General features: G+C 52.6%; 1 protein-coding gene across 1 annotated transcript; it reads left to right on the top strand.

Moving 5' to 3' along the window:
* Positions 1-268: 268 nt before the first annotated feature.
* LOC113213151 (putative fatty acyl-CoA reductase CG5065) lies at positions 269-12,450 on the top strand. Its single transcript, XM_052268163.1, has 9 exons — positions 269-522; positions 4,317-4,515; positions 5,409-5,655; positions 9,130-9,277; positions 9,751-9,860; positions 9,992-10,181; positions 10,501-10,749; positions 11,074-11,337; positions 11,438-12,450. The coding sequence occupies exons 1-9, from the start codon at positions 473-475 to the stop codon at positions 11,586-11,588; spliced, it is 1,608 nt and encodes a 535-aa protein (XP_052124123.1). The 5' UTR covers positions 269-472; the 3' UTR covers positions 11,589-12,450.
* Positions 12,451-12,852: the final 402 nt, after the last annotated feature.

The following is a 12,852-nucleotide window of genomic DNA, read 5'->3' as shown; positions in this document are numbered from 1 at the left end:
TCTGTCTGTCTGTCTGTTTGTCTGTCTGTAAGTCTGTCTGTCTGTCCCCTCCCAACCCCCTCCATAGTCGTCTCATCCGGTAGCGTTTCGGCGGAGGAGGGGAGGTCTTTGGCTGAGACCGCGCGCGCAGGGTAGACTCCAAGCGCGCCTAGCCCGCCCCACCTCGCCCCGTCCCAACTCGCCCTCACCCTCGCCCCGCCCCGCCCCGCCTCGCCTCGCCTCGCCCGGGCCCGGCCCCAGCTCTGACTAGTCTGCCTGAGCATACGCCACTTTTCTGATTTTTAGTCGTGAACGCACCGAGCCTGCCGAAGCACGCCGAATCCCCTCCCCTCCCCCCGCCTCCGTCTCTACCTCTCTCACTCCCCGGGCACCGCGCCGAGCCCGCGTGTTACACGACCGGGGGCGTGATCGGGGAGCTCTCGTCCTGGCCAGTCGCGAACCGCCCGCGCCCGGACCTCCCCGCACCAAGACCATGGCGTCGACCAACAACAACAACTACTACATCGAGTCGGACAGGGACAGGTGGGTCTCGGCCGCGGGCATCGTGCGGACCAATAGAAGGGATTCAAAAACCGGAAAATCCGTGACTTTTCCAGAAGAAAGAAAATCGGAGTTTTTCAAGACATTTCCAGAAAAATGTGATCGATTATTACCTACTAGAAACAAAATTGTACTGCAAAAAATAATTTTATTTTGAGAAAACATCTGTGAACGAAATAATTTAAGTAGGAAATGTGTTTCATAATTTTTACTCCATGCGTAAAATTTCATCATGAGGTTTTGAAGCCCAGGAGGCGCAAAGTCCAAAAATGTGATCGAAAATATTTTTGTTAAAATATTTTACTGTCATGTTTTGCGGTAGTGGTCGGAGACCTCTTAATTTCGTTCCTGAGGAAACACGCTGTGCGAGTAGATTTAATTTGGACCAGCTCCAATAGATAACCTATACAAGATATCTGTTTCGGAATAGCTGCGATAGGAATGCGTGTACTACAAGCAGCGCGAGTGCGCATAAGAGTGAGTGAGTGAGTGAGTGAGTGAGTGAGTGAGTGAGTGAGTGAGTGAGTGAGTGAGTGAGTGAGTGGGTGAGTGAGTGAGTGAGTGAGTGAGTGAGTGAGTGAGTGAGTGAGTGAGTGAGTGAGTTACAGTGAGATACAGTGAGTTCATCCAGGAAACGGGAAACTTGTTATTGTTGTAATGGTGATCTGAAATGTTTCACTTGTGACGAACAAGACGTCCTTCGAATCAAACAAGCATGAGTGTTGCCCGATGAAATAGGAAAAAAGTTCAACGAATTTACCTGTGCGTCTGTGGCGTCCGTAATGGATCACATACACGCCTGCCTACTCGTCTACATTTGTCCCATCTGTCCCGAGGGATTGCCTTCTTTTACTACTGAGCCAGCTGTGGTCCATGGAACTCGTAGAGGTGGCCAAACTAGGTCAATTTAGCCCTAGAATGCAGGGTGATTTGTCATTATGATGCCGAAAAAGAGGTGAATATCCCTCGGCCTCCTGCACTTAGTGCTTGTCATAAAAGGAATCTCGTCATCGGAATGTCGTTTGAATGATTCTTTGCGAGACCGCCGGTGTGACAGAGTGGGCCTAAAATTACCAAGTTCCCGTCCAGGCGCGGTTTTGAGCCCGAAGGTGTGTCCCCTCCCCAACCCCGCCCCGATGGCCGGACCTGTCCCCGTCTCCCCGTCACGTCGACGTGATCCTGACTCAATCCGATACCTATCTCGCCCAGATCTGAACCCGATCCCCCCGCGGCCGCAGCGGCCCTAGCGCGACGGCGGCAGCGAGGCGCGAGGCGCGAGGTGCCCCGGCTTGGCGGGACCGATACCACCAGGTGCTGGAGAAGTACACATCTCACATGCACCGGCACCAGCTTCAGAAACCCAACGGGAGGGGGGGGGGGGTCCAAAATATTATGGGGTCCCGAAAGGACCAGGACGGTCATTGGAGTCCAAGGATACCACATGATATTTTTACCCCGGGGGTACAAATACCATGGGGTCTCCATGGCTTGCAATTATGGTCCTGACCCTTTTGAGACCCTATAATATATGGATTCCCCTCCCCCCAATTGTCCGCGTGGTCTCGGCGGTGCAGAGATGGCCCGCCAAAGCTCAAAGACCGCGAACTATTTGCCGTACTTTCCCCGGGATGTGACGTATTCAGATTCGCACACGGAGCTGCAGGATGCCCCCGAGGGCGGCTCCTTGTGCAACTCGAAGCGCGCCAAGCACAACATTATAAAACTGCAAATCTGCAAAGCGGCGTGCGGCCATCATACAGTATGAAATGGCAAGGGGGAGGGGCGCTCTAGGCAGCCTGCAGGTCCTGTAGACTCACCTGCAGGCGACTCCAGGCTCCTGCCGCCAACCGCGCGCGGTTTTATCATAATAACTGGCATTTTAAGATTTATGCCCTATTTTTGTAACCCTACTGCTCTCGCTCTGCTCGATGGGCGCGATAGTGTGTGTGTGTGTGTGTGTGTGTGTGAGAGAGAGAGAGAGAGAGAGAGAGAGAGGGGAATTGGGGGGGGGGAGGGCGTGTGTGTGAGCGTGTGCATGTGTATTTGCACGTATGTAGCATGGCTTTCGGCCAAATAGGCCAAAACAAAAACCGACCGCGCCTTTCACATCTCTGCACCATAAAAACGATCGCACTGATGAAGAGGGAGGAAGGGGAGACGAGGCGTGGATGCAGCTGGAGAGGGGGGGAAGTGGAGAGAGAGGGGGGGGGGGAGAGAAACACATAGACAGAATAGAGACTGATTTACTAAATATTTTTTTTATTACTTAGGTGGGGCCAAAAAGCTTAGGTGGCTAAGATTCTCCCGTTCTCCAAACTACATTTTGATTCGTATATTTTCAACACATTGAGTGGAGGAAAATTTGATGTAATTGTCTACACCGCCACTTGCGACGCGTTTTGCATACAAGTCTCAGTTTCTCACACATATTTACGTAATTGCAACAACAGCAACAGAGATAGAGCGAGGGAGAGAATCAATGTTGCAGAGAAGCAAAAGCGATCAAAGCCACGCGCCGACAGCCAAAGGAGCGAGGAGGTATTGTGGGGGGGGGGGGGGAGCTGCTGGACACACTGCCCGCACCTCGCCCCGCCCTACCACGCCCCGCTTGCCCCGCCACGCCCTGTCAGGTTCCGGGCCCTGCCTTGCTACGCTTCAGACGAAGGCGTTGTGCCGGGTAGGGAGCGTGCCAGCGAAGTTCAAGGTCGCCTCCGCGGGCAGGTGGGGCTGCTAACCGCGATATGTAAATACTCGATAAATTACCATTCCCCCCCGCATTTTTTTGGAGGAAACAATAAAAATTTTAAAATCGTTACATTTTCATACGATTTTATTTTTTAAAATCAGCCAGTCGTCTGCTGAATTTCACGGTCGTGGTCATTTGTATAATGTGACCATCAACCGCGCAACCGGCCACAACATTTACGAAGTTCGTTTTAAAAACAAACCACCTTGCTCAACACAACAACGAGGAGTGTCTACAGATTGATTAATCCGTCACATTTGAACACATGGGAAAACAAATGACAAGTGACCACAAAAATGTCGGTACACTGTAAATCCGGGATGTCCAGCAGCAACTGTGTGACTTAAGGTGCCCGACCCTAAAACCTGTGCGACTTAAGTCGCACTGCTGCTGGACACCTTGTAGTTTTACGCCCTTTCCCTGCAGAGGGGCCCCAGCAGGGGGTGTCCAACAACAGGACACCCTACCTAGGCTTGGCCTGGACCCTTGTTCAGGGAAAAGGGTGCCAAACCCAAAGGATGTCTAGCAGCTGTGCGACTCAAGTCGAACAGGTTTTAGGGTCGGGCACCTTAAGTCGCACAGTTGCTGGACACCCCGGATTTACAGTGTAGCGGCAAGCATTGTTTTACCAGTGTCTGTAATCCGCGGCAGAGCTCTGCATAGCGATGGCGCTAGAAGAGCCGTCGTTCCCACACAGCCAGAGCGGAGTGAGTGAGTGAGTGAGGATGGCGCTAGAAGAGCCGTCGTTCCCACACAGCCAGAGCGCGGTCAGCAGATTGAGGTGGCACACGGCCCCGCCCCCCACCCCCACCGGATCCCCTCCCCCGGGAGCTGATTGGTCCGTCCTGACCAGATCTGGTCCCGTCACTAATCGGCCCCTAATGTCGTTGCTGCAGCAGCCTACCGGGTTCCTGTCCGCCCGGCTTGCATAAGAGCGCGGCAGAACTGGGCGCCACAACTCTTCCAATTCCCTTTCTATTTCTCGAGGCCCGAGATGGTTTTATTCATTTCCCCCCCGTTTCTGTTTCAGCGGCGCGGGGGGGCCGGGCATCCCCGCCTGGTTCGCCGGCAGGCACGTGCTCGTCACCGGGGCGACCGGCTTCATGGGCAAGGTGCTCGTCGAGAAGCTGCTGCGGAGCTGCGGCGACCTGGAGCGCCTCTACATCGTGGTGCGCCAGAAGAAGGGACGGGCCGTCCAGGAGCGCGTCGACGACATGCGCAAGCTCCCGGTCAGTAGTAGCGGCGGGCCGACAACGACACCGCCGCTCGATCGTGTAGCTTCACTTGTTTACTTGTAATTTATGAAACCTCTACTTGTAAAAAAAATTAAGGCCAGAGGTACACTTTCTTCACATGTTGTCAAAATTCTCTCGGTAAAAAAAAAGTAATTTTTATTTATTTCGCCGTGACTCATTTTTTATCATTGTAAAGAGCTGAACCCGCCGCGAACAAAAAAGTTAAAGCGTCGGTGTTGGTGTTTTGGTATGGAAACGATCACGTTCGGATCTTTGGCGTTATCAATCTGACGTTTGGAAAATGATCAACCAGTTTTCAGAATGGGTTCTTCCAGCCCGCGTAGCTCCTTGTGCTGGCGCCACACTAAATATTTCCCTGACGTCAACCATGCGAGCCCGCGCGGTGCTTGGCGATGCGATACCCACGAATAACGCTCGCGCGGTGTCCCGCAGCTACATTCCACGATTTTGTTTTAATCGTTCATTTGGCCGATAAGTTTCACACGCGAGGATGTTTTTCGTTCCGGGTATAAAAAGTTGGAAGAAGAACCCGCGGAACAATATTATCATTTGCCCCCTTTTTTTCTTCTTTTTTTTTTGCTCTCTCCTCAACAAGCAAGCGGCCTTTCAAGGAGGCACGCAAGACGCGTCCTGCAACTGCTCACTGTAAACAAATATTCGCACGGGCTAAAATTCGCCAAGAAAACAAATTGTGAAAGTTATCCATTCTTTCTAAAAGTTTTAATTGGCCAGAATAGCATATCCGCGAAATTTTTCAAGATTTTTTTTGGCACGTGCCTAATTTTTCTCCCCATTGTTTTTCATTTTGTTTTCAAATTTGCTGGAAAATTTTCAGCTGTTACAGTCCCTAATTCCTTCTCTTCCAGCTGTTTGAGCCGCTCCTCAAGAGGAACCCGAAGGCCCTGGAGAAGCTGCACGCGCTGGAAGGTGACACGACGCAGGTGGCCATGGGGCTGAGAGAGGAGGACCAGCGCCTCGTGCAGGAGAACGTGTCCGTCGTCTTCCACCTGGCCGCCGGGCTCGACTGGCGCGCCTCGCTGCACAGGGCCACGACCGAGAACGTCGTCGGCACCAAGAACGTGCTCGACTTCTGCAAGGGCATGAAGAAGCTAGGGGGGGGGTCCTGGGGTCAAATACTGTAGGACTTTTAAAGGGTAGGGGGAGCTAAAAATATTATAGGCTTCCAAAATGATCCGGAACATCATTGGAGTCAATAGAGACCCCATAATATTTGTACCCCGGAGCACAAATATCATGGGGTCTGTATGGACTCCATTGATGTTCCCTCGGATGTTCCTGATCAGTTTGGGACACCATAATAATAGTACCCCCAGGTACAAATTTCACGGGGTCTTTATGGACTCCAATGATGTTCCTGATCATATTTGGATCCCATAATCTTTGTACCCCCCCCCCCCCCCCCCCCCCTCTCTCTCTCTCTCTCTCTCTCTCTGCTTTCCCCCCTCCCCGCCCAAGGCTCGCAGTAATCGGTCTATGGAGCAGGGAACAGGAAGCGCGCGGGCCGTACCCACCCGTGGGTTAATGAAGAACCACAAGGCGCGCCATGTGCGAGGTGAATTGGGTTGCATGTGGCAGCGTGGCGGCCGATTGCGGTCTGCGAAGCGATGACGGAAAAGTGTCCCGCGGCGGAGCGGAGCAGAGCTGAGCGCGCCCGAGCGCACCCTCCCATGGGAGTAGGGCAGCGGCAACAGCGGGCGGGCGCAGTGGGCGGCAAATAAGTGAAACAGGCGAGTATCGTGCCGGACGGCGGCGGTGGTGGCCTCCTGAGCGGACCGCTGATCGCTCAGCCTCAGCGCTCGACCTGGCAGCTCGTCAAACGTTCGCCTGCCCCACGCTTTGGCCTCTCTCTCTCTCTCTCTCTCTCTTTCTCTCTCTCTCCCCCCCTCTCTCTCTCCCCCTCTCTTGCTCTTCACTCACTCACTCACTCACTCACTCACTCACTCACTCACTCACTCACTCTACTCACTCACTTACCCTACTCACTCACTCTACACACTCACTCACTCCACTCTCTCCAGCCGAGCGCCTGCCGACTCCAGGATAGGCCACCCGCTCCGGAGGAGCGCACGACCCGACCGCAGTTGCCTAACTGCAAGGCGTCCTTTGGGCTGCCCGAGTGAAGTGGGCTGCATCTGCCTAGGGGGTCCGGGGGCCAGTCACCTTGCGGCCGCGATCCTCGACTAGCATCGTGTTTGAAAATGCCTTCCCAGCAAAGTGGGTGGGTCGTGGGAAAGTGTTATTTTTTTAGACAGTCCTCAAGACTGTCTCTACCAGAAGGCAAAGTCCCCCGTCCTCTCCTCACTCTCTATATAGCACAGAGCGGGCCCTTTTTGAAGATACTGTGTCGCTTATGCGACGCACTGCCTTACCGAGCGTACCATTCCGCCGTTCTGTAAGACGAGACACGCCGATAAATCTTTCTTTTTCAAACTGTTCGCGTGCTAAATGCAAATCGCCGGTGGTGATCTATGAACGGACCTCAACACCATCGAGTATGGTTAATTGATGTGTGGTGTGTCGCAAAAACGGGCAGCTAGCAGTAGCAGCAGCAGCAGCAGCAGCAGCAGCAGCAGCAGCAGCAGCAGCAGCAACAGCAGCAGCAGCAGCAGCAGCAGCAGCAGCAGCAGCAGCAGCTAGCAGCAGCGGCTGCGGCGGCATGCTGAAGAGCATATGGAGAAAGGCAAAAAGGCAAAAAGAAACATGAAACCTCCTCTACGCACGCAGTCGTCGTCCGCCGAGTGCTATGGTCGGTCAGGCGGGCGGGCGGACGCACGGCAGCAGCGCACTTCACCAACTCGCTATAATGACAGGCTACTTAACCCGTAGACGTGCACTGTGACTGATGGCGGTAATCACTATACCTAACTTCAGCCCCCCCATTTCATTATACACGTGTGTGTTCTCTCTCCCTCTCTTCCTCCCCCCCCTCTCTCTCTCCCCTTTTTTTTGCCAGTGTCGATCTGGGTCAGTCAATATCACACCTTCGGGTCCACACGTGTGTGGGAACCCACCATTCCGGGTCTCATGAATCAGCGGACTGAAGCTGCTAGCGCGCGGGGCTGTCCACCGGGCCCAGCGGGGCGGGGTGGGGCGGGGCGGAGCGTTCTGATGCGGAGCGGGGCGGGGTGAGCCGTTCTTGTAATATGTGGCTAGACAAGCTGCTGAACTGGATTTTGTTGGATTTCGCCTTATTTCTGTGTGATCCGAAACTCCCCGCGGAAGGGGGGACTCATTTACCCCCCCCCCCCCTCTCCCTCACCTCCCACTGACACGATCCGGCCCGGGCCACGTGCCGCCGCTGGACAGCAGGGTATCCCGCGCGATCGGAGCGCGGCTCTTAAGGAATCATAATAATAAAGAAAAAAAAAGACAAAACTCGAAAATCGACTGCTCGATGCGTCTTTCGACATACGGCGGCCCCGCCCCTTCCCAGCGCTCTGCGGGGTGCCTGTATCACCTGTAAACCTGGCGGCAACGAGACACCGCATCGCTTCCGAGCTGCGCGTCGGGATAACGCGTGACCGGCCGACCAAAAGAAAAGCGAGATTAATCATTGGCCTCTGGGAATAGATAGTGTGTAACAGACGCAAACGATTGGTAATAACGGGTGTGCCGTTGTTGTTGTTAGGCTTCGCGTGCGCTAAAGCGCAAAACGCGAAAGCCTCTAGCGCCCGGTCCGCTGTTACTCGACAAGAATTTCGTGTGCACTACCTGCTCCCCAGCATCCAGGAGACCCTTCCGCACCAAAGAAATGGTTCGGGTCGGGGGCGGGGCAGGGGACCACCGCCAATCGGGGTGGACGTGGTGTTGGCGGAGCGGGGACAAAGGCGGAACGAATTGAATAGTCTAGCCGTACAATGTTTCTCAAATTTTGAACCTAGCAACAAACTACGAAGATTTTTGGACTTATCGTCAACCTTTTTACCCCTCTTTAAAAAAAGTCAGAAGTTTATATGACAATTTTTAGTGTCAAGAAAGTCGATGTGGTTTGAGGTCTGAGGGACAGCGTGCCATCAGAATGTGGTGTATTTTGCTGTATTTTTTGAGGGGGGGGGGGGGGGTAATGGCTTCTAAAAGATGTTTGTTGAAGTTCGAAAACAAGTGTACTTAATTATACAGGGTGGTCCATAGACCCCTTCCTTTATTTTGCTTATACTGTACCGCATGCAGGCGTGCGGGCGGGCTTGCCTATCGTCGCTCACTACGGCACCTTATGGCCCCGTGCGAGTATGCAACCCGGTCGCACGCCTGCATCCGGTACAGTATAGGCAAAATAAAGGAAGGGGTCTGTGGACCACCCTGTATATTTAAGTCAATCGAGCCCTTTTCACCGGCGTTTCTTTTAAAGCAGGAAACAAGGTTCTGTCAATTTTACGCAATTTCGTGACTCAAAAGCCCTTTGCATACATCCAATTTACGACTGCAGACTTTTTCGATGCATAATTTGAACATCTACCTAGATAACGGTCCTTTCTTCTGCGTTCGTCGGTCCATAGCCCACACCAAGCACGCGAAGCCTTTTAAGCCACGTTGAAAATGTGGACTTGAAGGATTTTTTTTGTCTGCAGGTGCTCGAGTACACGTCCACCGCATTCTGCCAGTGCGGCGAGGAGGTGGTGGAGGAGCGCGTCTACGAGCCGCCCTTCGACCCGCACCGCCTCATGGCGCTCTGCGACATGTTCGACGAGCGCACCATGGAGTCCATCGCGCCCATGTAGGTGCCCGACGACGACCACACACCCGAAGACGTGCCGCTCGCTCGGGCTGAGAGAGAGAGAGAGAGAGCTAAGGGGCCGTACTCGAGCCACGTGAAGCATTTTGCCCGCTTTTTAACCACCCCCCCCCCTTCCTTCATATGGCGCTCCGTGGTGTTTTCGCACCCCCCCAGCCCCCACCCCTTTTCACGTGGGTTTTAGCTTGTGTGTTATTTCACAATTTACGACTTCATAGCATATTTTAACAAAAGAGGCATGTTTGCTCATGTTTAAAACTTAATTTGGTGGTGACTTTGTGATTGAGCACCGGCAGATTACAGTGTTTTATCACGCTAAAAACGGATCACTGTTTATATTCTCAAAAATATGCTTATTACAGCCAACCGATTGGCCAACCCCCCCCCCCCCTCCCCAAAAATGCGTCACGTGGTTTGGGCACGGCCCCTAAAAGTCCCTCCTTGTCCTCGCGCAGGATGTACGGCAAGCACCCCAACTGCTACACGTACACCAAGGCCGTGGCGGAGGCCCTGGCCGCCGAGTACGCCGATGACATCCCCATGCTCATCGTGCGACCGTCGATCGGTGAGTGCGCCTAAATAATTTAACTTTTCAGAAAAAAATCAACAATTTCAACAACAAAAAATATATCTTGAATTTTGTTCAAAGAAATACTTGTTTGGAAAATTAAAACCCTCCTCTCTCTGACCCTGCAGTCGTGCCGACGCTCCGCGACCCCATCCCCGGCTGGGTGGACACGCTCAACGGGCCCATGGGCGTGATGGCGGCGGCGGGCAAGGGCGTGCTGCGCTCCATGATGTGTCGGGCGGAGAACCTCGCCGAGGTGTTCCCGGCCGACATCTGCATCAACGCCATCATCGCCGCCACCTACAAGCGGGCCCTGCAGTGAGTGCGACACAGGGTTGGAAGCCCTGGAAAGTTTACGGAAAATTTCAGGAAAATTTCCAGATAACACGGAAAATTTCCGTGGTAATTGGAAATTTCCCTGAATTTGGAAGTTTTCCGTGATTTCCTGGAAATTTTCGGGAATTTTTCAGAAATTTTCCGAACATTTTTGGAAATTTTCAACCCTACACCTGGATAACCCAATGCAATCGTACGCCGAAATTCCTGTTTTTCTTTACTTTTTTCTCTGTTTTTACACGCGTTTTTCTCCAACTTTTCCGACTTTTCCCGATGTTATGCGACCTGTCCCCTACCGCAGGCCCCGCGACCAGAGGGAGGTGATCGTGTACAACGCGTGCGCCGGCGACCTGGAGGAGACGACGTGGGGCGAGGTGCTGGCGCTGGGCCGCAAGATGGTCGGCGTGTACCCGCTCGAGTGGACCGTCTGGTTCCCGGACGGCTCGATCCGCACCAACTACTGGGAGCACATGCTCATCGTCTTCCTCTTCCAGACCATCCCGGCCTACGTCATCGACTTCCTCCTCATGCTCATCGGCCAGGAACGCTTGTGAGTTGTTTCGTCTCCCCTAAAAAAATGTGAAACTAAAGAACGAGTAGAAATATAAAACAATGAAGATCTACTCGGGTTTAGGTATAACCCTGTTCTCTGCCGCAAAGCATTCGTATAGGTTTTCATCTTTGATTATCACACTTCCAACAATTTTTTTCAAAAAGTCAATGTCAACGTTTTTCTAGAAATGGTTTATTTCTTTCGTTTATGAATATAATTCATTTTTCATATTTTTCCGATTTTTCCGGAAGAGTTTGAATATTTTTCTGAAAATCATCGCTGACTTTCAAACTCCTTTCCCCTTTTTTTTGTGTTGCACAGCATGGTCCGGGTGCAGGCCAAGATCAAGTCGGGCCACGACCTGCTCATGTTCTTCACGATGCGCCAGTGGAAGTTCAACAACCGCAACGGCCGGGACACGCTCTGGCCCACGCTCAACGCAAAGGATCGCGAGACTTTCTTCATGAACAACGTGCTGCCCGTGGACAAGGAGAAGTACCTCGAGAGGGCCATCTTCGGGACGAGGACGTACTGCCTGAAGGAGTCACCCGGCACCATCAAGTACTGCCGCAGAAGGCTCAGAGTGTAAGTACATCATGCGCACTGCAGTACACGCGGCTGGAAACCACTCAAAAGAGCTTTGCAATAGGACAATTTCTACCCTATTTTTGAAATGCTTTTGCAGGCAGCAAGTGGTGCACAACTTGTGCGTGGCCCTGTTCTACATGGGCCTGGTATACGCGGCGCTCCAGATGGCCAGCCCCTACCTGCTGCAGCTCCTGCCCGCCACATTGCGGGAGCGCACCGTGCTCATGGCCGCCACCTACTCCTCCTAAAGGGGTGCGGGACGGTCACCACGTGGAAGTCACCACCGACGTCACCCGGAGGTCATCAGAGGACGTCACGGCCGGCCAATTGCCAATACCTCGCCGCTGTACACGACTGCGATACACTAATCGTCGATACACGGCGATTCGATAGGTCGGAATTCAGCTCGGCTCCATCCCCCGATCTCTTCCTTAGGCTCTACATTTTTCCTCGCTCGAAAATAAGCACACGTGTGCTGATCATCGACCTTCCTACGAGATATCGATCCCACGCCGGATCACTTCTGCCGGGTCGCGCTGCACCAGTGCGCCCGCCCTCGACGAAGTCCTCGACGAAGTCCTCGACGAAGTCCTCGACGAAGTCCTCGACGGGATCCTCAACGGGGTCAGCCGCTTACTCACGCCCCCGCACTGCCATGCGGCTGGCCCTGGCCGGGGTTAAGGGCGCGTCGTACACAGGCAAAAAAAAAACAACTTTGCTTTTTACTTTTTGTGTTACCAATCAGAAACGTGAGCACTTGCATGGTGTTACTTGTACTCGTGCCTATATCGGGCTGTTAGGCTTATCCTAGTCCTGTTTCGGTTGTGATCGCAATGACACTATCTATCTAAATACGAATTTTAAAAATAATCATTTAGCTCGTCGGAAGAGGCACTCTTTGCCGGTCGGGCACGACAGAGACTAAGACTTACCTCCACAGGCGTCGAGGCCCGTTATTGGGGCGTTTGGACAGACGTAACGATTCTAGTGTTATATATTTTTACAACTTTGTGTAATGATTGTGATTATTATTTAGTCTGTTATTTACGTTTAGTTGTTAGGTTTTTATACCATTTGATGTATGTAAAATAAGAAAAAACAACTTTTTAATCCGGTGTGATATTTGCTCAACCAAAACAAACAAAAAAATAATAAAATTGTATTCATTGCTGCTTATCGGGGACGGTACTCAGATTGCCACAAGAGTTGGAAATTTCCGAAAAATTCTCGGAAATTTCCCGAAAAAAGAAAATAAAGTCGTCACCTTGCAGAGAGGAGCGCATCATCAAAGGCTCTGCAGACCGAAAAAAGAAAAAAATCGCCTTTTGGCAGTGCGGTTTGAGGTCTCCCCAGGCGGCCTCACGTGGTGTACTCATGAAAGGAAGAGCCGTAGAGTAACTGGCCCATAGTCAACAGAAGCCGGCTAATGAGCCGTTCAGCTGACACCAAATCGCAATCAAATAACCCACCGGCCCAGAGCTCGCGCTCAAGGCTACGGGTGTTTCCTCGAAC

The sequence above is a fragment of the Frankliniella occidentalis genome, unplaced genomic scaffold, assembly GCF_000697945.3.
Source record: "Frankliniella occidentalis isolate FOCC.00 unplaced genomic scaffold, Focc_3.1 Scaffold64, whole genome shotgun sequence".
Classification (NCBI taxonomy): Eukaryota; Metazoa; Arthropoda; class Insecta; order Thysanoptera; family Thripidae; genus Frankliniella; species Frankliniella occidentalis.
Note: the sequence above shows the minus strand (reverse complement) of the source record. Positions and strands in the feature narration are given on the sequence as shown.